The sequence below is a fragment of the Castor canadensis genome, chromosome 8, assembly GCF_047511655.1.
Source record: "Castor canadensis chromosome 8, mCasCan1.hap1v2, whole genome shotgun sequence".
Taxonomy (NCBI): Eukaryota; Metazoa; Chordata; class Mammalia; order Rodentia; family Castoridae; genus Castor; species Castor canadensis.
In genome coordinates this window covers 153,027,085-153,053,507 of record NC_133393.1, presented here as the reverse complement: position 1 = coordinate 153,053,507, position 26,423 = coordinate 153,027,085, and the positions used below count along the sequence as shown (strand labels likewise).

Below are 26,423 nucleotides of genomic sequence, written 5' to 3'. Positions count from 1 at the left end.
CGGTTTATTAAAATTGTGTTTATTCACATTGGTTATAAAAACAGTGCATGCTCAAAATGGGAAACCTAAAGAAAAAATGGATTACCCGTATTAATATTTTAAGTATTTTCCTTCCAGAATTTCTTTTGTGTGTCGCTGTACATATGTTCACATACACACTTAACATAGTTGAGACCATACAAGGTATAAATTATGTTGTGTTTTCTCACAGAATATTGTATTAGTATCATTTTGTGTTTTTAAAAAACCTTTGAAATGAATGTTCAGTGGCTACATGGTGTTTTGTCAACCCTGAGTCAAAGGGTTTGAATATTTTTAAGGTTTATATTACATATTGCTAAAATGCACTTCAGAGAAGTGCTAATTTATTCTTACAAGGGAGGTTCATGAATGTGTGTTCTGCCAGCATTTAGCATTGCCTTTTAAAATCCTTGCTAATGTGATAGGCGAAAGTACAGTTTTCTTTCTTTCTTCTTCTTTTTTTTTTTTTTTTTTTTTTTTTTGATGGTACTGGTGTTTGAACTTGGGGCCTCACACTTGCTAGGTGATCTACCAGTTGAGCTGAACTCCCAGCCCTTTTTACTTTAGTTATTTTTCAGATAGGGTCTCCATTTTTTTTTTTTTTTTTTTTTTTGCCCAGGGATGACCTGGATTGAGATCCTTCTATCTACACCTCCCACATAACTAGGTTCACAGACATGTATCACCGCACCTGACAGTTGTTGAGATGGGGTCTCACTAACATTTTTTCCAGGCTGGCCTCAAACCAAATCCTAATCTTCACCTCCTGAGTAGCTAGAAATACAGGTATGAGTCACCACTCCTTGCTGAAAGTTCAATTCCTTCCTGTTTTTCACTTGTATGTCCTCAATTACTATTGATGCTGCATCTTTCTCATAGTCAAAGTTATATATATATATATATATATATACACATCTATATAGTAAAAATTATTTTTATCCTTTGTCCATTTTGGGAGCATATATATATGATACTGGGGTTTGAACTCAAGGCTTTGCACTTGCTAGGCAGGTGCTCTACTGCTTGAGCTGCACCTCCAGCTTTGTTAAAGTATAATTTATAGATAATAAGTTCATTATTAAGTGTTTTGGCAATTGCATGCACTTGTGTAATGGCTACCACAGTTGAGTAAGAGGACACACTCTTCAAATGCGAGCATTCTGCACTTCTCCTCTGTAATCTGCCCTCCTCTCTACCAGCAACCAATCATCTGTCACTGTCACTGTCACTATGGTTTTGCCTTTTCTGGGCGTTCTCATGAATGGAACCGTCCAGCATGTAGCATTTTGTGCCTGACCATGTTGTGCATGTCACCATTCTGTTAATTCCATTGCTGAGCAGATTAGTGTCCACAGTACTGAGCACTGTCACTAGCTGATGGCATCCTGTTCGTCTTCAGTTTGAGGCCATTTTGGAAGATATGGCTACAAACGTTCACATCCAAGTCTTTTCACAGACCTATGTTTCCATTTCTCTTTGGCAAATGTCTAGTAGTAAAATTACTGGGCTGTATGGTGACTGTGTATATAAACTTCAACACTCCTAAAGTGTTTAACATAGAGACTATCATTTTGCAATCCTGCTAGCAACATGGGGCAACACTGGATGGTCTGCAATCTCAGTACACCTGGGGTGTGCAGGAAAATTTGCATTTTGGTGCTCTCTTCGTGTGATTACTGGTGATTCAAACCTTGTTTTATGAAGTATCTGTACACATCTTTTGCCCATTTTTATTGAGTTGTTTTCCTGCTATTGATTTGCAAGGTCTTTTATATAGCCTGGATTTGAGCTCTTTATTAGATATATGTTTTTCAAATATTTTCTCTTTGTGTAGCTTGTCTTTCCATTTTCCTAACTCTGTCTTTTGAAATACAAACATCTTTAATTTTGGGCTCCCACCTCATGGTCTTTTCCTAAAATCACTTCCCATCACAAGAACATGAGCAGCCTTGGCCTTGCAGGTCTGTCTTGTGTCACACAGCCTCAGGTTAGTGCTGCGAAAGCTAGTTTCACAAAGTAGTCAGGCCTGTGACTGACTACTTTTCGATGTGGATTGTGTCCCCAACCTCAGCCAGGGCCTATCACAGGCAGGACTTGAAATCTGTGCTAGTTTTCTATGGTTGCCATAACAAAATGCACATAAAATAGCACAAACTTATTATCTTAGTTTTGGTAAGTGAGATGCCCGACATAAGACTCACTGGCTAATGCCCAGGTGTGAGCTGGGCCCCTGGCAGCTCTTGGGGCAAGTTTCTTTCTTGCTTTTTCCAGCTTCTACAGTCCACTCGCATTCTTTGGCTTATAGCCCCTTCCAACATCTTCAGAGTGGCCAATGTCACGTCATTTTCTGGTTGAAGCCTTCCCTACTTTTAAGCCCTCACGGGATTAGGTTGGGCCCACCATGGTTACTGAAGATATTCTCCCATGTCAAGGTCCACCTTTAATCACACCTACAGAGTCCCCTTTGCTGTGCAAGGCAAGGGAGGTCTCCACAGATTTGAGGATTAGGATGTAGACATCTTGGGGCTATTATTCTGCTGAGGACAATGTCAAGTCTTCAAATAAAAGAGCTGGAAAACAATTATGCCAAGGATATTATAACTTTGTTTCTCCTTCAGTATTTGCTACCACTAACAGAAGACAGAGATGTGGGGATATGTAATCAGTTTGATTTTTTCCTTGCTTTTTAAAAAATCAATCTGTGGTACTATTTTACTAAATGATTTTGTTTGCCTTAGATTTGAAACTTCATATAAATTCATCTCTGCATTGTCCATTCAATATTAAGCATCTAGTTCTTGTGGTATTATAGAAAAGTGTGTAAAATAATATATTTTTGTTTTCTTTTAATCCAGATTTGGGCTTAAAACCACCACTAGGATCAATTGGAAACAGTTTTTGACAACATTTTATGAGTTTCAGGGGTTGGAAGTTAGTAATGCAGTTCCGCTGAAAAAAAGAGATAGGTATGTAAAAAAAACAAAAAACAAAAAACCTACATTGTAGTTACACAAATCACATGAGGAAAAGTCTAGGGAATATCTGAACCACTTTCTCTTCATTTATTGAATGATCAATTGGTCTCCATTGAGTAATTGCCAACTTTTACAGAGGGATGTACAGTCGATAAATTATTTCTGTACATTTTTCCTATTGAAAAGTGCCCTAAGCTGTAAAGTTGGTATCACTATTATTCCAATTTCTAGGTAAGAGAGGCAAACCTGTGAGAGCTCCTACCTCTGTCCTGTGCTCAGAGCTCAGTAGAGGAGCAAGGGAGTTTGAGGCCCCTGGTATGCACATCAGCTGCCTCCACTGCTTCCCAAGCTCTGAGCATGGTCCTGTGAGATTGTGAACACACATGTATTTGCCATGTGTTGTATGGTGCATGGGCATCCATATTTATGCCATTTCTAATGACTATTATAACCCTAACTTCCAATGTCATGTAAGTTATGGGGACCCCAAATATAAAAAGGGTACTTAACAGGAAGGAATTTTAGAATTTAGACGTTTGCTGCAAGAAGTCTTGTATACAATGATGTGCATTCTGTATCAATTGTCCTACATGAATCTTAAATAAAAAACTAGGCTTTATAATCTCTGAATGTATGTTGAAAGCTCTATTGTGAAGTAAAAAAAGTATACCACTGAGTTAATTCCCATTATTCTGGGTCCCAGCCCTGTCTCAGGATTTATGATTATTTAATGACTGCCCTGGTTACCAGCTGTCCAGGCATTCAGAGCCCCCCTGCCCTGCTATGGGAATGCACCTTTGTGAGTGTCTTAAGTGAAATTACTTCTCTTTTTTTTTCTTACCATTTTCTTGTCTGATAGCGCCTTGTCTAGGGCTGTCATTAAAGTCTTATTTAGAACATAGTTTCTCAGCTGGTGCAGTCTTGCTCTCAGGAGGCACTTAACAATGTCCTGAGACATTTTTAATGGTCACACTTAGGGGTGGGTGGCAGGGATGCTGTGGGGCATCCTGCATTGAGTCCTCCACAGGACTAACTTCTTGGCCTCAGTTTCCCTGGTCCTGAGTGATGAGAACTGCTTAAAGAGCACTGCCCGTGCTCTTGATCTCTAGAAAAACAAGTCCCCACAGACAGAGGAGGAATGCAGGCTCACAGCACAGTGTGTTTCTGAACTTTTTGCATTTTGCACAACCGGAAAAGGCTGGGATAGCTGTATAGATGCAGCAGCAAAAACCCCAAACAAGTAGGAGAATGGTTCTGTAGATAAACCAATCCACTGCCCCTTGCTCTCCAGTGGGAAATGAACGCAGAGGAAAGAGAGGTGAAACAGTATTTCCCTATGAGATTCTGTGTCTCCCTTTCTGATCGGAGTCTTATCCTGAAGCTGGTTTTGATTTCCAGAATAGATGGCCATGTTGTCCAAGAGCACACCTGTGAGTCTGAGCTCAGGGGTGAAAGTTAGAGGCAAGAAAAGGAAAGAGGGTCAGCTAGTACAGGTGGCATGGCATGGCATGGCTACTGGAAGGGAAGAGACTGTGGAGGCCTGTGTCCTCCCAGTTTCCACACCAGGACCCCATGCCTCTATGGTATGCTGCCCATAGCAGAGGTCTGGAAGTATGATCCACTGCCTCTTTTGTATGATTCCTGGTCTGTTTTGAGATCAAAGTGATAGATTTGCAAGATGGTGGATGGAGCTTGTTGGTGGGGTGGGTGTGACAGTGCAGCCAATTTACGCCTGGATGTTGCATCCAGAGCACTTCTGTATGAGATATCACCCCAACTGAGGGACAAGCAGGCCCACCCAAATGCATTAGCTTTCAGGAGAAAGAGCCATTTGCAGAAGCAATGCTATTACCACTGTGATAAGGGGCTTGCTTATTGCATTAAGAAAGAACAAAGCTTAAGAGCCTGATCTTATTCCTGCTCCCTCCTGATTCTCTCATAGCATCACCTCTCGAAGCCGATCTCACAAGGAAAACATCATCAAAAAGATATTCAGATACTCGGAAGACCGCTTCACAGCATTGAGGAAAGCGTTACTGATAATGAGCACTGTAAGATTTTGCAACCCTTCCCTAAGAAACTCATTGTTAGTAAGGAAGCTAACACTTAGAATGAGACCAATAAAAACTCTGTTCACCCTCTTATTCAGCCAACAAACAGTTTTTGAGCTCCTGTTTTTTTGTTGGTGATTGTTTGAGGTCAAGGGATACGAGCCTTGACCTCGAAGATGGAGCATGGCCTGATGTGGAATTCATTGGAGTCCCATAGGATAAATGCAGACAAAAAAGAGGCCAGTGTGTGGCAGGGTCGTTAATGGTGACCCATCACCATTCCCTGCTTAGGTAGCAAATTATCGAGACTTGGGGCGCCTTCCCCATCTTAACGTACAGTTTATCAGTTTGTAACCAAATGTTCCCATAGAAGGAACATTCTCTTGGCTCTACAATACCCTGCTTAACTTTTTAATTGTGCTGCAAAGGAAAGCTAATTGGTATATTTGCAATTCACTTTCTCTTGCTTTAAACATGAGCTCCTGTCTCCCTTAATGTTTATTTCAGAAAGCAGCATTTGAATTCTCTTGGTGCAGAGTGACATTTCCCAAGTTTGTTATTTACTGAGCACATTTTGTGACTGGATCTCTGGTAAATAACGAGGAGTAGGGTGGGTTACTTGTCCTCAGACTCAAATAGGACCATGTACAAAAGATTTCATACACCAGAGGAGGAGTTTTTCTGCATAAGTATTAGCTTCCTGAGACCAGGAACTAGAGAAAAGGTTAGTTCGAGAAGAATTAATTTAGAAGGTAACACACATGTACAGGAAAGCAATGTGAGTCAACTCCCTGTATAGCTATCCTTATCTCAACTAGCAAAAACCCTTGGTCCTTCCTATTATTGCTTATACTCTCTCTTCAACAAAATTAGAGATAAGGGCAAAATAGTTTCTGCCTGGTAGCGAGGGGGTGGGGGGAGAGGGAGGGGGTGAGGGGGTAAGAGAGGGGATGGAGAGAGAGGGAAGGGGCGGGGTAGGTAAGGGAGGGGCGGGGGAAGGGAGGAGAAATGACACATAAGAATAAAAGAAAAAAAAAAGTATTAGCTTCCTGAGTCAGCAGACCTAGGGGAAGTCTTTGAGCTCCAGGGCGTACTCTGGGGAGAGCTAGCATTGCTAAGAGGTGACCTAAAGGTCTGTAGTGTTCCGTCTGTGCTGTAGACTGTGGCTCCTGCCTCTGTCTGTCTACATCAAATTGCTTGGGGTTTCTGAGTGTAGTGTGGATTCAGAGATGTAATGTTCTGTGTTTCTGGGCAGCCATACCTATTTTAATTACAGTTGCTCCCTTTTATCCCTGTGGGATACAGTCCAAGACCCTTCTAGTAAATGCCTGAAATCTCGATAGTATCAATCCCTATAGTCACATGTTTCTTAACAACCTCACATGTTCTGGGAAATGCACCATTAGGGGATTACATTGTTTTGCAACTCTTCACAAACCTAGATGACATAGCCTGCTACACACCTTGGCTACATGGCTATACTATTGTACGTGTGGTCTGTCATTGACTGACATGGCATCATAGGTACATGGCTGTGTGTGCCATCTTTCCTATGCACACATCGCCATGATAAAGTTTCATTTATAAGTTAAGCACAGTAAAAGACTAACAACAATAATCATAAAGCAGAACCACTATAACAGTATACAGTAATAAAAGCTATGTGAATGCAGTTTCTTTCTGTGTCTCTGTCTTTGTGTTTCTCTGTCAACATGTTTGATTATCCTGTATACTGACCAAAGCTGGCTGAGAGCACCTGGAATGCAGGAAGTGAACCTGGGGATAAAGGGAGACCCCTGCCACCTTAGGTTTGTAGGACTTGGCCTCTCTGAGTGAACAGAAATATTGAGCACTTACTGTGGGCCAGCCCCTTCTTAAGCGACTCTGTGAGTACACCGATCCTCTCTCTACTCTGTAAGGTAGACATCCTTGTCATATCCACTTGACAGATGAGGAAAGGGAGCTGGGGGCCGGGTAAGCAGCTTGAGGTACCCACTGTGGAGCAGGGTTTCCAGCAGGTCTCCCGGCTCCAAGTGGGCGCTCAACTGCCACTGGCAGAGCTGCCAGGATGTGCCAGGTGAGCCATATGAGGATGATTAAGGAAATTGTGGTATGCTCACCCACCTTGGCTCCAGCAGTAGTTTAATTTTAAGTATGAAATCTTCATTTCCTTTAATGAAGGACAGTAATTATGTTAGCCCCTCCAAATATTGAACTATTTAAGAGTCATTTTGTCCTGTTCAACTGGGCATCAATAAGCATATTGTGTAGGTTAAGAATTGAGGACCTAGCCCACACCAGGCTCAGCACAGATGAGTTGCTGCCTACGATGAGCTCACCCTCTGGAATGTCACACAAAGGCACTAATGATCAGATGCCTTAAAGCTGCTTAGTGTATAGTTTCCCAGTGGCACTTCACATCCCACCACCATTTGCCTCTGTCCCAGCCACTAGATAAGAAGGGGAACACAGGGAAGAAGGCAGGTGTAGGTAGGGCTGGGCCTTCTGCCTGGCTGCAGAGTACAGCTATGGGAAACAAGTCCCACTCCTGCTATAGAAAGGCACGTGGAATATTTAGAACAAAGACTGATTTAGATTTGCTCTAAGGCATGTGTTCACTTGCTTTGTGTGTTGTCTCCAAACACTGCCACCATCGCTGAAAGTGGACCCAGCCATCATGATCACTTACATTTAAGTCACATGTGGCATAATTCCTACCACCCAGAAAGAGTTGCATGCTTCCTGTTCACCCATTCTTATTCTGGGCATAATTACTTGCAGCTGACATAATTTTTTTAAAACAGAAAATCCCAAAGAATCTTTCTCCAAATATTAGAATTAATATTAGAATTTTGAAGGTTATTATTGGTCAATATACAGAGCCAATAACATTTCTAAAAATGGCAATGAACAATTAGAAAAAGAAGAATATTTAAAATATCATTGCTAATAACATTTGAAGAATCAAATACCTAAAAATATATCTAACAAAAATGTGCAAATTTCTACATTAAAGTTTACAAAATTGCTTTTAGAAATCATATCACCCTTCACAAACTTTCAGGAAATAAAGAAAGAAGGAGCACTTCCCACCTCCTTCTCTGAGGCCAGTATTACCTTGATACCAAATTCAGATAAAGGTATCACACACACACATACACCCCCCCCCTCCCCTTACAAAGAGCAACATCCTTCACAATATCTCAAACAAAATACCTGTGTAACAAGGATCAAATGCTACAAACATAGGGGATTTATCCCTGGATAAACTATCCCCAAATCAACTAATGTAATACATAATATTAATAGAATTAAGGAGGGATCTGCATGATCATCTTAGTGCATGAGAAAAAGTATTTGAAAAATCTAACACCCATTCTTGATTAAAAAAAAAAAACTTTCAACAAACCAGAACTAGAAGAGAAATTCCTTAACCCGATGAAGGTCATTCATGACAAACTCATAGCTAATGACATACTGATGGTGAAAACCAATGCTTTCCCAAGATTAGGACCAGCGCGAAACTGTTGGCTCATGTGACCTTCTATTCAGCGTTGTACTAGAGTTCTAGACAGGCCAATTAGGAAAGAAAATAAATACAAAGCACCCGGACCGGGAAGGGATGAAGTGAAACTGTCATTTATGACAGCACGATCTTGTGTATAGAAAACTAAGGAAGGCTTGCACAAACACAAAGCCAGAGCTGACAGAGTTCATGAAGATTGCTGGGTGCAAGATCAAAATATAAAACTTGTGTTTCTATGAACTAGCAATAAACAGTCTGAAAATGAACTTCATAAAGCAATTCCATTAATAACAGCATCAGATGATACAATGCTTAAAATTAAATTTAACAAAAAAGTGGCAGAGTGGTACACTGAAAATTACAAAACACATTAAAAAAATTAAAGAAGATCTAAATAAATGAAGAGAGAGTCCATAATCATGGATTGGAAGACTTAACAGTATTAAGATGGCAATTCTATCAAAATTATTCATCCAATGTGAATGTGATCAAAATCCCTCCTAGCTTTTTTTGCAATTGAAAAATTGATCTTAAAATTCATATGGAAATAGAAAGATCACAGAATATAGAAAATAATTTTGGAAAAGAGAGGAAAGTTAGAATACTTAATCTTGATTTTGAATCTTGGTATAAAGTACAGTAATACAGATTGTGTAGTTTCTGGCGTAAGGACAGACATGTTGATCTATGGAACAAAATTGAGACTCCATAAATAAACTCTTATATTATGGTCAATCCATTATTGACAAATCTAATGGGAAAATGATAACTTTTTAAAAAAATAGTGATGATTGATATTAATATGCAAAAAGATGAATTCATACACACACAAGTAGACCTTAGTATAAGAGCTAAAATGATAAAACCCTTAGGAAAAAATACACATATAAGTCTCTGTGATTCATGTTAGGCAAACATTTCTTAGATATGGCATCAATAGCATGAACATGCAAGAAAAAAATAACATATTGAACTTTATCAAATTAAAAACTTTGTGTTTTGAAAGGTACCCTAAGAAAGTAAAAAAAAGGGAAAAGACAATTCATAGACTGGCAGAAATATATGCAAATTCATATTTCCTGTAACAGACTTGAGCCTAAAATATGTAAGACCTCAGAACTCACTAAAAACATGACTCCTCCGCCCCTTTTTGTGGTGCCTGGAATCAAAAGGCTTTGTGAAGGCTAGGTAAATGCTCTGTCACAGGCCTACACCTCTTAACTCTTGGTTTCTTGAGACAGGGTCTCACTTTGAACTTCAGATCTTCCTGCCATTGCCTCCCAAGTGCCAGGGTTATAGGCCTACACCGGCATGCCTAACCATAACTCAGTATTTTCCAGTGGGCAAAATATTTTAATAGACACTGCACCGAGGAAGATAAAGAAATAGCCAATAAGTACATGAAAAGATGCTTGACATCACTAGTTATTAGAGAAATGCAAGTCAAAACCACAATGATAAACTACTTTGTCATACTGGCCACACCAAGAGCTTGGAGTGCAGGCTTTCGAGACACAATTTGTGGGTCTTTATTGGGACTATTTAAATTAGCTAATGTAGGTTCTTCCAGTATATGGTTTCTTTGTGCAGATACATGATAACTTTCAATCATTTTTTTTTCTGTTGCAGTGTTTTGACATTATCAACCCTTACCTATCAAAGGGTCTTGTGACATGGGTGCCTAGATCTTGTATTGAAGGAATTGTTGTACCAGGTATTCCTGACACCTGGGCATATGACTCATCTGGGACAAGGCCAGAGGAACTGTAGAGGAACTGTTCTTCTATTGTAATGTAACTAGTGGGGAGGGTGTGTTGGAAGGAATGCATGCATATGTCTTCTTAATATTTAATGCAGCATTTAATCTTGTAGTCCTAGCTCCTAATCTAACTTACTTTGAGTCCATGGTACCTAGACTAGCCTGCCTCAGCATATTTTACCCATTAGAAAGTCTATAATCAAAAAATACATACAAAAATAAGTGCACTCTCATGTACTGCTGGTGGGATTATAAAATAGTACAGCTCGTATGAAAAACATTGTAACAGTTGCTTTAATATTAAACATTATTTACTATACAACTCAGCAATTCCACACCTAGGTATCAGCCCAAGAGAAAGAAAAACATATATCCATACAAAGACTTGTGTGCAAATGTTCATAGCAGTATCATTCATAATTTCCAAACTACAAATTATCCAAATGTTCATCCACTTTTGACCAGATAAACAAAATGTGACATATCTATCCAATGTAGTACTACTCAGGAATGAAATCAACAGTGAATGAAAATAAAAGCACTGAACTATGCTATAATATAGAGGAGCCTCAGAAACACAAGACAAATCAAAAGAAGCCAGATTCAGGAGACCATGTATTTATTATACAATCTGTTTATAAGAAATATCCAGGAAAAAGCAACTACATAGAGACAGAAAGGAGTTTCTTTAGGCTGGGGATGGACTGGGAGGTGAAGACATGTATGTGTATGGGGTTTCTTTGAGGGGTGATGAAAATGTTTTAGTATGAATACTGACAGTTACACAATGCTGTATATTAATCAAAGATAAAAAATTAGTTGTCAGTTATTCCTGTTAGGATATTTAAAAGTTGATTATCATTCCAAAACCAGAAAAATAAACATGCATATATCTCCACGAGAGCCTTATTTCCTTTTCAGTATTTGGGCCCCCAAATAGTAGTTGACATTTGTATACTGTTTTGCCACTTAATAAACTCTTGTTGCATACTATTCATAATGTCTCTCTGTGAGGGAGGAAGGATTTCTTTATTTCCCGTCTTTCCAGTAAACAGGATTTCTCAATTTTCATATTTAATTTGCTTATTGACAATCTTTTATTCTGGGGGAAGAAATTTGCCTCAGAGTATTTTGCTCATAATATGTTTTCTTTATGCAGCCTGGCTGAAATTGTTCTCACTAAGTAATTGTCCATTTATGTAATTGATGAGGTTGGTGGTACTGAAAACAAGCCTAATTAATATTCTTAGTAAATAGGCAAGTTGTAATGGAACTGCTGGGAAATTCTGAGCCACCCAGGTGGGGCTGGGGAAGGAGGACTGTTCTTGCTGTGGAGGGACCTGGGCAGAAGGGTCAGCTGTACCCCAGAAATGGGCCTCATTCCTCACCTGGGCTGTGTCCTGCTGGGGAATGCTGCAGACACACCATGTGAGGCTAGCTTCCTGCTGCTCTTGGCTAATGTGTCACCTAATGATCATTGACTGGAGGCCTTTTCATTTCAAACCATAACTCTAGTTTGGCCAAAGTTCACTCTTTTACTCAATGATGCTAAATATATATAATGCTTTTCCTTCCTTTTTTGTCTTTTTTTTTTTAATTCCCTTATATATACGCTCATGCTCAGACACCTGCTGGACAGATAACTTGGGAAGAATTACGACATATTCTAAATTGCATGGTTGTAAATTTAAGTGACTCAGAATTCAAAGAACTAATAGAGGCATTTGACCCCGAGGGCCGTGGAGTGGTCAGAGTTAGTTCCTTCATGGATCTTCTTGAAGGCAGCCCAAAGGTAAGGCTCCTAGCAAGTTCATCTTGGGTTTTTCTTTAAGGCAGGAAATTTATGTATTCTTAGTAAAATAAAAGATGCAGATTACTACATTACCAGTGAACAACTTATGTTCTCACCTGAGTTAATCTTCATTTTATATAAGATTTAAGGACTTGAGCTGTTTGATTTTAATTTTTAGTTTTTCAAATCGTATCAAAGGATGATATTTGACATTTCTAAAAATTCATCCTTAAGTGATCACCTGTGTATGTCCAGGGTGTAGCTTCTCACAGCACTGAGCAGCACTCCTCTCACAAACATCCTTTAAAAGCAGTATCTGGAAAAAAAGTCTCTGTCCCCTGTGTTCATTCACCTTTTTAGAAAAGAACTGCATATTGCCTTTAATGACTGACACCTGCTTTTTGTATTTGTTTCTTTTGACTGAAAAGTTGACAGAGAGTGCTGGGCCTGTGTCTCATACTTGTCATCCCAGTTACTTGGGAGACATATAAGGAACACAGTGTGAGTTCAGCCAGGGCAAAAGCATGAGACCCTCTCTGAAAAATAACTAAGGCAAAAAGGGGAGGAGGTGTGACTCAAGTGCTAGAACACCTGCCTAGAAAGTGTGAGGCCCTGAGTTCAAACCCCAGTACCATCAAAAAAGAAAAACAGAGAAGTTGACAGAGTTTTATTATTAGAAATGTATCTAAAATAACTATTACCATTTTAAATTTTTGAGAATTTTAGAAAAGATTAGTTTCAGATTACACATGAAATAAAAAACACAAAAGACTATATGACATGCTTGTTGAAGATGTCTTTCAACAGGTACAAATTTGCTTTCTTTCTCTCTCTCTCTTTTTTTTTTTTTTTTTTTTGGTGATGGAGCTCAAGTCCAGGGCCTTGTGTATACGAGACAAGCATTCTACTACCCCCATCTCACAAATTGGCTTTTAGTTTTAGATTTATGAAGTTGGCATAGCTATACATACAAATCAAACCAAGAGATGCACTGTTTCCCTCAAAGATGATGTTTTTGTTGAATGGATCTGACTGGGTGTCTTGCTTTGGGGGACAATATTAAGGTAGTTTAACTGAAGCCAGCTGCCTTCTCTTTCTGGCTTCTCTGGAGCACAGAGAAACCAAGGCAACAGAGAAAAGCAGTAAACAGTCCTAAGTCACTCCCTGGCTTCCCTTCCTTCCTTCCTGGGGGAAGGAAAGGGAAGAAGGAGTTGAAGATGCCATCATAAGGTGAGACAGATGGGCTTGGTGACAAACTGACAATTCTAGCCGCAAGACAAGTCCACATCTTCCGCAAGCCTTAAGCCCAGTGTAGGGATTTTTAAGTCAATGACTGGTGGTCCAGTGTAAAAGCTAGCCTCTGAAGAAAGACATTCTGTTGCTTCCCTTAGCTCAGAGGGCTATTCCAAGATGTCATTTTGAGTAAGGGCCTATCTTGAAAGACACTGTGGAGACCTGAAAATAAGGAACATTCATGGCTCAGGAAGTCTTGGGACACCCTGCCACAGAGTCCATGTGGGAGACAGCCATGAGAGCTGGTTGAGAAGAGGGAGAGGGTCTCACATAATCTTGCAGAGGAGTTCAAGCAGCAGGAAACTTCAGTGGTATCAAAGGGTGCTGTGATAGTCGGAGGCCCCTTCTTCTATGGCCAGGAATGAGTCCATTACCTGAGGCTCAGGTGGAAATAAAGCACCAAGCCCTAGTGGGTCAGAACCCTGCACCCAGACCCTCATTCGATACCCACAGCTTTCTCCCCTGCCCCACAGAGAAGTGAATTGTTGGGCAGGGCCTGATAGCAATGAGACCTGCCCCTGGAAACTTCATCTCAGTGTGTATTTGCTGAAAGTCGGGACTGAGGGCCTAGAGTCCAGACCCGCTGAATCATGAAATTTCTGCAGCCTTTTCTTCCCACAGGGAAGTGAGCAGCTGACTGAAATCTGTAAGGAGTAAGACAAGGCATTGTGAATAGGCCCCTCCGTTCTCTCCCAGACAGTGCAAAACTCGGTGGTTGGTTTGCTCCCCACACTCTCTAACACATTCAGGGGTCACCCCAGGGCTTGGACACTTGCTGCCCCTAGGGATACAAATAGGAGGTCATGAAGAGCAGGTGGGAACCTGAACACCCCAAGGGCTATAAAGCTCCCTACATCCAACAGTGGCTCACAGTAGGTCAATGTGTGACTGCTGAGTCATACTCCCCAGTCCAGTGGTGAGAAATAGTCCCTCAATCCCAGCCACTGCACTGTCCTGCCTGAACATTAAAACTATTTCAACTGAAAGACTACAGGCATTAAAACTTCCAGCCAGGAACTTGGCCTCAGAAATATAAATCCCAGTGTAGAAACACAATTAAAATGAAAAAAAAAAAATGCAACATGTCTCCTCAAAAGGTCAAGAATTCCACAACAAAGGACTTGAATAGTAGGAAGGAGATGAAATTTCAAACAATGAACTCATAAGGACAATGATAAGAATGATCAACAAAATTAAAGAGGACATGTATAAGCACCAGAATGAATTCAAAAAGGATGCAAATAAACAGTTGAATGAACTTAAAGAGAATTCAAATAAACAGCTGAATGAAATAAGGAAGGCAATGCAAGTATGAAGGAGGAATTCAATAAAGATATAGAAATCCTGAAAGAAAAAAAAAAAAACCCAAATTGGAATCCTGGAGTTGAAAAGCTCAATAATCAAATAATAAATAATCAAATTAAAATTATTAAAGCCTTAATAATGGAATGAAAAGTGTTGAAAATAGTGTCAGGGATCAGAGATAAAGTAGAGGAACTAAATTGGTCACAAAGACAAAGAAAAAAATACTAAGAATATATGAAAAGACAATGCAAGATCTCTGGGACACCATCAAAAACCCAAACCTATGAACCATAGGTATTAGAAGAAAGAGAAGAGGTACAGGCTAAAGGCATAGAAAACATATTCAATAAAATAATAGCAGAAAATTTCTCCAGTCTTAATAAAGAGAGGGTCATCCAGGTACAGGATATGTTCAGAACACCAAACAGGCAAAATCAGAAAAGAAACACCGTTAAACATATTATGGTTAAAATAATAAATATACGTAACAAAAAAAGAGAGTATTAAAACTTCAAGTTGCATAAAAAGGCAAACCCATCAGAATAACAGTAGATTTTTCAACAAGCCAAGGAAGGCATGGAATGATATATTTCAAGGCCTGAAAGAAAATAACTGTTGACCTAGAATAATGTATCCAGCAAAACTAGCCTTCATAATTAAAGGAGAAATAAAAACCTTCCACTATAAACAAAAACTAAAGGAATTCATGACCACTAAACCAGCACTGCTGAAGATACTGAAAGAATTCTACACATGGAAGAGGAATATAAACCCAACAGAAAAATACAGAAAAGAATAAATCCCACTAAATGAGTAGATTAGCAAACAAGGATTAGAAAAGAAGCAAAAATCACAAAACAACAAATGATAGGAAACATTACATACCTTTGATATTAACACAGAAAGTCAATGGTCTCAATTCTCTAATTAAAAGACATGGATTGGTAGGTTGGATTAAAAGCAAGATGTGACCCTTTGTTGCCTATAAGAAATGTATCTCATTGAGAAAGACAAACACTGGTGTAGGGTGAAAGAATGAGAAAAGATTTCCCAAGTAAATGGTCCCCAAAAGCAGGCATGAGTTAACTAAACTTGTATCTGATAAAATAGACTTAAAACCAATTATTCAGAAGAGCCAAAGATCTTTTCATATTAATAAAGGGAATAATCCATCAAGAGGAGATAACGGTTGTTAATATATACACACCAATTGTTGGCACACCAAATTTCATTAAAAAAACACTACTGGACTTATAAGCATAGATAGACCCCAACACAATAATAGTGGGAGACTTCAGTACCACACTTTCACTGGTAGACTGGTCATCGAGACAAAAAGTGAACAAAAAAACTTGAAATTTAATTGACACTATAGACCAAATGGATATAACAGATAGCTACAGAATATTTTATCCAGCACCTGCACAATACATATTCTTCTCAGCAGCCCATGAAACTTTCTCCAACATAGATCATATTTTAGAACTTAAATAAATTCTTGACAAATATAAGAAAATTGAAACAGCCCCCTGTATTTGATCATGCCACAACAGAATATGACTAGAAACCAACAACAAAAGAACCTAAAAGACATGCAAGCACAGGGAGACAGCAATGCATTGTTGAATGATCGGTGGGACATTGAAGAAATAAAGAAGGGGAAATTTAAAAATCCTAGAATCTAATGAAAATGAAAAAACTTATCAGAACATCTAGCATACAGCATAGAATGGGCTAAGAGGAAAGTTTGTAGCTGTAATGCCCACATCAAAACAAGAGAAAGACTTTGAATAAATAGCCTAAGAATGTACCTCAAGTTCCTAGAAAAACAGTCAGGACCAAAATGAGAATGATAAAGATTAGGGCAAAAATAAATTAAATGGAGACTAAAAAACACAAAGAGTCAATGAAACAAAAAGTTGATTCTTTGAAAAGATAAATAAGATTAGAACCCTTGGCCAAGCCAACCAAAAGAAGGAGGGAAAAGACCAAAATTACTAAAAGTAGAGATGAACAAGGGGATATCACAACAAATACGAGTGAAATTCAAAAGATAATGAGTGAACACTTTGAAAACTTATATTCTAATAAACTGGAAAATCTAGAAGAAAGAGCTAAATTTCTAGATGCACTTGACCTACCAAAACTGAGCCAAGGAGACATGAACCACTTAAACAGATCTATAACACAGCAATAAGATTGAAGCAGCAATATATAGTCTTCCAACAAAGAAGAACTGAGGACCAGATAGAGTCACTGCCAAATTCTACCAGATCTTTAAGGAACTAACACCAATGCTCTTCAAATATTCTATAAAATAGAAAGGTTATGAATGCTACCAAATTTGTTTTATGAAGCCAGTATTACCCTGATACCAAACTCTGTTAAGGACACAACAAAAATGCAAATTATAGACCAATTTTCTTGATGAATATAGATGCAAAAATTCTCAAGAAAATACTTGCAAACTGAACTCAATAACATATTCAAAAGATCATATACCATGATGAAGTTGATTTCACTGCAGGGATGCGAGGATGGCTCAACATACACGCATCAGTAAATGTAACATGGCACATAGACTGAATCGAGGACAGGAATCACAGAATCTTCTCAATAAATGCAGAAAAAGCCATTGACAAAATTCAACATCCTTTCACGATCTAAGCTCTGAAGAAACTAGGAAAGAAGGGATGTACCTCAACATTACAAAGGCTATTTATGGCAAATCTATAGCCAACGTCTTACTAAATGGGAAAATCCTGAAATCATTTCTTATAAAGTCAGGAATGAGACAAGAGTGTCCAGTCTCCCCACTGTTATTCCATAAAGCACTGGAATTACTAGCTAGAGCAATGAGGTAAGAGAAAGGAATGGCAGGAATTCAAATAGGGAAGAAAGGTGTCAAATTATCCCTGTTTGTTGATGATATGGTCCTATACTTAAAAGACCCTAAAGATCTTTTAAAGATCACCAAAAACTACTAGGTCAGATAAACATTTTTGACAATGTAGCAGGATATAAAATAAACATACAAAAAAAATCTAGCTTTTTTTATATACCAACAATGAACAGACTGATAAAGATATCAGGAAAACAATTCCATTCACAATATCCTCAAAAAGTAACATAGCCAGGATTAAACTTAAGTAAGGAGGTGAAACACCTCTGTAATGAAAACTCTAAAACCTTGAAGAAAGAAATTGAAGACACTAGAAGATGGAAAGACCTCTCACGTTCATGGACGGGCAGAACCAATATTGTGAAAATGGCTACACTACTAGAAGCAATCTAAGTCAAAATCCCAATGTCATTATTCATAGAATGGAAAAATCATTCCTAAAATTCATATAGAAACATGTAAGACCCCTGAATAGCAAAAGTAATCCTGAACAAAAGAACAAGGCTGGTGAGGATGCAGGGAAAAAGGACCCTCACACACTGCTGGTGGGAATGTAAGCCAGTGCAACCACTATGGAAACCAGCATGGAGGATCATCAAAAAACTAAAACTAGACCTCCCTGATGACCCCATACCACTCTTGGCAAATATCCAAAGGAGCATAAGTTGATAAACCAGAGAAACACCTGCACACCTATGCTTGTCGCAGCTGTGTACACAATAGCCAAGCTATGGAATCAGCATAGGTCCCCAACACCAATCAAGGGATAAAGAAAATGATGTATATATACAAAATGGAGTTTTATTAAGCCATAAAGCAGAATGAAATTATGTCATTTGCAGGAAAATGGGTGGAACTGGGGATCATCATGTTGAGTGCAATAAACCAAGCTCAGAAAGCCAAATATCATGTTTTCTCTTATATGAAATCTAAATCTAAAATGATAATGACTAATAGTAATAATAATGAGTGTAAAAGGGGAGAGGAAAATGAGAAGGTGTGGAGTGGGGTGAAGAGGCTCAAAGTATATTGCATACATATATGAAGACAGCATAATGAAACCCACAAAACACTGTTTGAAAAAAGGGGAGAGAGAGAAGGGCTAAGGGAATATGACAGAGGGTGTGAACTTGTTCAAAGAACATTGGGCCTATCTATGGAATTATCGCAATGACCCCATATGCTTCTAATGTAATGCTAATTTGAGAGCTTGTTTGGAGGTTCTAGCAGGGGAGCGCAGCTACTCATATATGCTTGACCAAAGAGCAGTCCTCCTCTATCAGGGATGGTTGTCCTCTTCGACCGAGCATGTAGCTTTGGGAGGGACGCACATGGAGTGGTGAGGGAGGAAGGAGACACCCACCTAGCCAGCCAGATCAGTCGAATTAACCCTGGCAATCAATGAGGTGACAGATGTTACAGCCAGATCGCCCTCACATCCATGTAATGCTAATTTTAAAATGTGGGAAAAAGATTAATTGAGTTGCAGGGTGTAAAGGCTGTCAGCCAGGGGTGAACCTTGGGCACCTACCTCCACCTCTGTGATTTTTGTCCAGGGCAAGTAATTTACCTCCCCAAGACTCATGTCTTCATCCCTAAAACAAGGTTTAGAATAGCCCCAACTTATAGGATTGATATGGAGATTCAGCAGGATAAAACACAAGTGTTTAGAACTTAGTAAATATTTGTTAAGTTTTAGCCATAATTTTAATATTGTGATTTCCTAAGTAGTCCCCTTGTGTAAGGCAATGACCATGTTATATGCCGGTGTGAAGTATTTCTGGCCAGTATCGAGGGTCCTTGCCTTCACAGGCCAGAGAACTGGCTCATGAGGCAGCTGATTGACTTGTGAGCCAAGGCTGGTATATGAAGTAGGGTTTATTAGAGAGAAAGGAAAGGCTACAGCTAGAGCAGTGCAGCTGCTCAGGTGAAGTGGTAGCTCACTGCTCAGGTGAAGGCTAGGGTTTTTACGGATGTTTTAACTCTAGGTTTGGGTGAAGGTTAGGTGGGCTTTTTTCATTGGCCATGGATTCTCGGGCTTTCTTAGGTGAACTGGTTTGTTTTGCTGCTTGTTGGTGGAGGGGAGAATCTTGAGAGCATTTTGCTTATCAGCCTTGTAGCAGATCTGTGAGACCCTGCATCTCCTCCTCTGGGTACAGGAATGCAGGTTTACAAGTCCTTCTCAGGATGCAGGAATCACAGTGCTCTCCATGGGAGATGGGATGCTCACGCATCTGCCTTAGGTCTCCAGACCCAACAACCATGTTCCAAATCCACATCATGTGGTCCTTCTTGAACCCTAATTTAAAAGGATGTTCCAGAATCCTTTCTCACACGACACAAATAATTGCATCTTTTCCTGAACTCTGCGATGGGACAGATCCTGTGTTAGCTCTGTTAATGATTCTTAGGAATCATTAGTGTCCACACTACAGAACCCTGCACATAGCCATCTGAAGAAACAAAACAAAAGAGACATACAAGCAAGATGCTCTGTCATGGCAAGTACTGTGATCTTGCTTGATATAACTCAGATCACATTTGGCCATGTTTAAACCCCTCAATGACCTCTGGACTCTGGGATTAAAGCAGAACTTCCTGACATGGTTGATTAGGAGCCCACTTCACCAGTAGTTTACAGCCTCATGGTCTCCTCTTTCATTTCCTCAGGTCTCCCAGCTGCCTGCTCCCAGCCTCACAGTGCTATTGCTGCCTCCTTGGGCTCTTTCTGCTCCTCTTGCCTGGCAGCACCATCCCCAGCACTCAGGTGCCCGGAACCTGCTCAAGACCCTTCCTGACATCTCTGGCCAAATCCCATCCTCTGGTTATGGACCTCACAGGGCCCCCAGCCCTGGTCATGGCCACAAAGTTCCATTTGTGGCATGCTTTGTCCTGTCTCCACAAAGGCAGAGGCCTTCCTGTTAACATGGCTCACTCTACCCCAGGGGGTGGCCTGTTGGGCCATTGACTGAACTAATACATTAATTAGAGAGCATAGTATGCAAATAGAAGAGAATAAGAATCACCACTACTAACAACAAGGAATCTTTACCCATGTTAGTCTTTGTTGTACACCTTTCCAAACCTGTAATATACATGCACACACACTTTCTTTTTAAAAGAGCTTATTGCAGTACAAATGATATTTTAAAGATGTTTGTATGTAACCAGACAGCCTGAAGAGTTTGGCTGTGCACATTCATGTTTTGTGATATTTTTATTTCCAGATTGCATAATAATAATCAATGTCTTTGATCTGTTGTCAGTTTTTATTACAGTGTGAAGATTTAACATCAGAAATTGTGCTACATAACTTTAAAGGATATAGCATATCTTTTAAATAGGTGTTCATTTTTTCTCCTTTTGTAAATTTTGCTCTAGTGAACATCTTGTACCCCCTGTTTTGCATCACTTTCTGGTTATTGATTCAGTATGAAGTTCTAGAAATGGAATTATTGAGAAAATACCATTTGAACTTAAGTTTTATTGTATTCATCACTTTAACTGTTTTTAAAGAGGAATGTATGTATAAAGTACCAAATGCAAAGGGTGTAGTGGGGAACCCTGGGAACTGTAAGTTTCCTTTCTGCCCTGCTCCCAGCCACCCTGATCTCCCCACAGCAGACCTGGTCCATGCAGAGTCTGCAAATCATCAGGTCTCTCAGTGTTATTCAAAGGTACCAGAAGACAAAATGCCTTCCAGAAACCATACCTAATTTACACTCCCACTATTTCTGACTCTTGGCCAGTGCCAGTCAGCAGGTTGCTTCCTTTTTCATTTTTATTGTCCTGATATTCAAGGATACCGTCTCATTTTTCTTTTATTTTGCATTTATTTGATTTCCAGATGAAGGATTTTCATGTTTATTGTATTTTTTAAATGGTTCTTCAAAAAGATAGGTAAGATTGATCAACCCTTAGCCAATTGGACTAAAAGGTGTAGGAGGAAAAAGACCAAAATTAATAAAATTAGAGATGAAAAAGGGGTATTACCACAAACACCAATGAAATCCAGAATTCGTAGGGAATACTTTGAAGACCTATATGCAAAAAAATTGGAAAATCTAGAAGAAATGGATACATTTCTAGATGCATTTGACCAACCAAAATTGAACCAAGAGAATATAAGAGTAATGAAATGAAACAGCAATAGAGAGTCTCCAAAAAAGAAAAGCCCAGGGCCTGATGGATGCACTGCTGAGTTTTACTAGACCTTTAAAAAACTAACACCAACACTTCTGAAACTTTTTCATGAAATAGAAAGGAAGAAACGCTACCAAACTCATTCTATAAAGCCAGTGTTACACTTATCCCCAAATTGGACAATGACATAAGAAAGTTACAGACCAATCTCTTCAATGACCATAGATGCAAAAACTCTCAACAAAATACTGGCAAACTGAATCCAACAGCATATCAAGTTGTTTCATTCCAGGGATGCAGGGATGGTTCAAGCTATGCAAATCAATAAATGTGATACAGCATATAAATAAAAGCAAGGACAAAAATCATGTGATCATTTCAATAGATGCAGAAAAAGCCTTTGACAAAATTCAACATCCTTTCTTGATAAAAGCTCTGATGAGAGTAGGAATAGAAGGATTGTACCTCAACATATTTTTATATGCTAAGCCTATAGCCAACATCATACCAAATGAGGAAAGACTGAAACCATTTCCTCTGAAGTCAGGAATGAGACAAGGGTGTCCACTCTCCTCACTCTTATTCAACATAGCCTTGGAATTCCTAGCCAGAGCAATAAGACCATAGGAAGAAATAAAAGGAATTCAAATAGGGAAGGAAGAACTCAAATTACCTCTATTTGCAAATCTTATCCTAAATAACCCTAAAAACTCCACCAAAAACTCTTAGATATCCTAAGCATCTTCAGCAAAGTAGCAGAATACAAAATAAAATAAAAAAATCAGTAACTTTCCTATAGAATGAGAGAGAATTTAGGAAAACAATCCCCTTCACAATAGCCTCAAAAAAATACATAGGAAGAAGTTCAGCAAAGGGAGTGAAAGTCCTCTACAACAAAACTATAAACCCAACAAAGAGATTGAGGAAAATATCAGAAGATAGATGCCCCCCATGCTCATGGATCAGCAGAATTAACATTGTGAAAATAGCCATACTACCAAAAGCAATCTACATGGTCAATGCAATCCCCATCAAAATTCCAATGACATTCCCAACAGAAAAAAAACAACCCTAAAGTTCATATGGAAGCACAAAAGTCCTTGAAAAGTCAAGGCAATAATGAGTAAAAAGAGCAAACACTGGAGTCGGGTATCACAATACCCAACTTCAAACTGTACTGCAGAGCCATAGCAACAAAAACAGCATGGTACTGCACAGAAACAGATGCAAAGACCAATGGAACAGAACAGAAGACCCAGACACAAATCCACACAACTACAACTATCTGGTTTTTGACAAAGTAGCCCAAAACATATGATGGAGAAAAGACAACCTCTTCAAGAAATGGTCCTAGGAAAACTGGATATCTGTATATAGAAGACAAACTATCTCCCTGTCTTTCACTCCATACTAATATCAATTCAAAGGCCTGAAACTTTGAAACTACTGCAGGAAAGAACACAATACATTGGAACATATAGGCATAGGCAACACCATCTTAAATAGAACTCCAATAGCTCTGCAATTAAGAGAAAGGAAAGTCTTCTATATAGCAAAGAAAATGGTCAACAGACTGAAAAGACAGCCCACAGAGTGGGAGAAGATCTTTCCAGCTATACAGCTGACAAAGGATTAATAACCAGAATTTATAGGGAGCTCAAAAAACTAAACTCCTAAAGAGTCAATGACCCAATGAAGAAATGGGCAAGTGAACTAAACAGAAATTTTTCAAATGACCAAAAAACACATGAAGAAATACTCAATTCCCTGGCCATAAAGGAAATGCAAAACAAAACCACATTTTAAGATTTCCCCTCATTCCTGTTACAATGGCTATCATCAAGAATGCCAACATCAAGAAATGTTGGCAAGGATGGGAGCAGGGAGGAACCCTAATACACTGTTGATGGAAGTGTAGATTAGTGCTACGGAAAAAAGTATGGAAGGTCCTCAAAAACTAAAACTAGAACTACCATATGCTCCAGCAGTTCCACTACTGGGCATATGTCTGAAGGAATGCACACCCATATTTATTGCAACACTTTTCCCAATAAGATGAATGGGTATAATTTATATATTATAATTTATATAATGGAATATTATTCAGTTATAAAGAAGAGTGCAATTTTGTCATTCACAGGTAAATGAATGGGAATGGAGCTAACCATGTTAAATGAAGCAAGCCAGGTTCAGAAAAACAAAGGCCACATGTTTTTTCTCATATGTACAAGATAGATAGAAATACAAATACAAGCATTATCATATATACATATCTAGCTAGCTATCTTTCTACAGAACATGTCTGCAATAGTGACACTAGTGGAGGAAGGAAACAAGAAGAGAATGATAGTGAATAACATTAAAAAACATCACATCTGTGTAGGAACAAACAAAATGCACTGGAAACTGTTCAATAATATGGGATGGGGGAAAGGAAGAGTAATAGAAGGGGTTAGACAGATTAAAGTACAGTATATGTGCAGGTAAAATACAGCCAAAACCCCACTGAACAATGAACAGACACTTAAGCAATGAAGGACAGAATGTAAAACAGGTCATGTTATGAGGAGAGCAGTGCAGGGGGAGGGCAAATGAAGAGGGTAAAGGAGGGTGAGTATGGTCAGTGTATTTTCTATACATATGAAAATGGAACACTGAAATCTTTCGAGGTCATTTTAAGGGGGAGGGAGAAATGCAGGGGACAAACCAAACAGAGTACATTATGTGCATATCTGGAAATGTCACAATGAAACCCCCTGTACAACTATTGTAGTAAAAACATTTGAAAAATAAGTTCAGCTTAAATGCTATGCCCATTTCCAGATGGCAAAAGAAGGGCAGACTTACTTGGTCAAGGTCTCAAAGCTATTGGACAGTTAGGGGTAGAACTGGTCAAGGCCAAGTTCACCTGCCTCTAAAGCTCCTACGGACTTTCCTGAGTGGTTTTGTTATACATTTTCTTTTTCCACTTAGATGAGCAAAAGTTCCCCGAGTACAGACACCAAGGCACCTGTCTACATGGCTTGGGATTCAGTAAGTAACTCTTGCCTTCGCTTTACGGATGCCCTTCTGTACTGACCAAGGGTGGCAGCACCAGGTTACAGCACAGTAAAATGTGTTTCTCTTTTATGTTAGGTGGAAGAAAAGGTATATGATACAATTACTAGGAATTTCCGAGCTTTTTACAACATGCTGCATTCATACGACCTTGGAGACACAGGGCTCATTGGTCAAAATAATTTCAAGAAAATTGTGCACATATTCTGCCCATTTTTAACAGATGAACATTTAATGAAGTAAGTTATTGGTAACAAAATTAATTCATTTCATGTTTTTCATCAAATCTGTTTTACAATGCTGAACCTTTTTCTGTGTGTTTTGGTGACACTAATAGGTACTTTTGATAATAGCTAATGTTTGTTGAGTCATTCCTAAGCATTGGACGTGGGCTAAGGATTCAACACACGTTGTAGGATGTAGTCCTCACTGCCCCCAAGGAAGGAGGCCAGCGTTGCTCCTTTCCACGGATGGAGAAGTTAGGTGCCCACTCCAAGTTGCTGGTGAGTGGTAGGGCCTGGGCTCCACGCGGAGTCCCCAAGACTCCTGACTCTTTCTTGCTTTTGTCAAGCAAATATGTTCCTTTATTTTTTATCTTGTGAAGCATTGTCCAAAATGCAGATTCCACCTAAACTCTTACTGAATTTAGACAGATCTCTTGTTGCTTCAGTTAAGTATATTGAGTTCTGATGGCCAGGGCACTAGCAAGAGTTGCATGTGGTCTTAAAACTTGAAATGTAGGTAATTGAACGATTTAATTAAATGCAGCCAACTATTAATTTTAGAGAGGCAGACCAGTCATGGTTAAATCGTAGAGAAATTCTGGGCCAAGAAATTTGACAAGCAGACTACAGTTGGTTAGTGCTGTATGCTCTGCTCTTGCTAGCCTCACACCTGAGTTGTGGGGGGCAGAAAGGAGGTGATCTGTGCTCTTAACCTTTGTGTGTTTTATCACAGGGCTCTGGCACAAATGGATTTGTGCCACTTTAGTTCAGAGTGTATTTTGATGAGCCAAAGCTAGAAGGGACAATGGGTAGATAGATGGCTGAATAGGGAGTTAAGAAGAGAAGAGAATACTCTTTAAGGCCCCTCTGGGTCTCCCTGTTCGGGTCTCTTCTATGCTCTACAGGCGTCCCGTGGGGTACAGTACCTGGTGTTCTGTGTCATCTGCAGTGACCTTGAAGAGCTGCCTCTTGGAACCCCACCTGTCTACAGAGGATGGTGCCTCTGTTATCACCCCCTGTCCTGCTCTCTGCTCAGACCTGCTCTGGAAAAACCAAGAGCTGGGCAGTCCAGAGATGGTCTGGTCCAGTGCTTCCCAAAGCAAGCACAGTGATTTGGGGATTAAGTCAGGTGGGAATCAAATTAAGTCACAGTCTGACAGAAGTAATAAAAACCTTATTTGTTGACTTTGTCTCTATGACATCAATTTAAATGTGAATGACACACATTAGTGTTCCTGGCTCTTTGAGTCTCTTTTCTGTTGAACACTAATGTTCATAACCCTTTTCTGAGAGGGGTATGGCAGACTGAGCTCAGGGTCTTGAGCTTGCTAGGCAGGCACTCTACCGCTTGAGTTATACCCTCAGTCCTTTTGCC

General features: G+C 39.4%; 1 protein-coding gene across 8 annotated transcripts in view; it reads left to right on the top strand.

The window, feature by feature from the left end:
- Nucleotides 1–26,423, top strand: part of Efcab6 (EF-hand calcium binding domain 6) — a 225,839-nt gene that overhangs the window by 92,988 nt on the left and 106,428 nt on the right. For all 8 annotated transcript variants that reach the window (XM_074084647.1, XM_074084646.1, XM_074084642.1 and 5 more), the window contains 5 exons: nt 2,877–2,987; nt 4,939–5,047; nt 11,957–12,124; nt 24,741–24,800; nt 24,903–25,063. In XM_074084647.1, the coding sequence (XP_073940748.1) occupies nt 2,877–2,987; nt 4,939–5,047; nt 11,957–12,124; nt 24,741–24,800; nt 24,903–25,063 (609 nt within the window). The remainder of the gene's footprint in view (nt 1–2,876; nt 2,988–4,938; nt 5,048–11,956; nt 12,125–24,740; nt 24,801–24,902; nt 25,064–26,423) is intronic.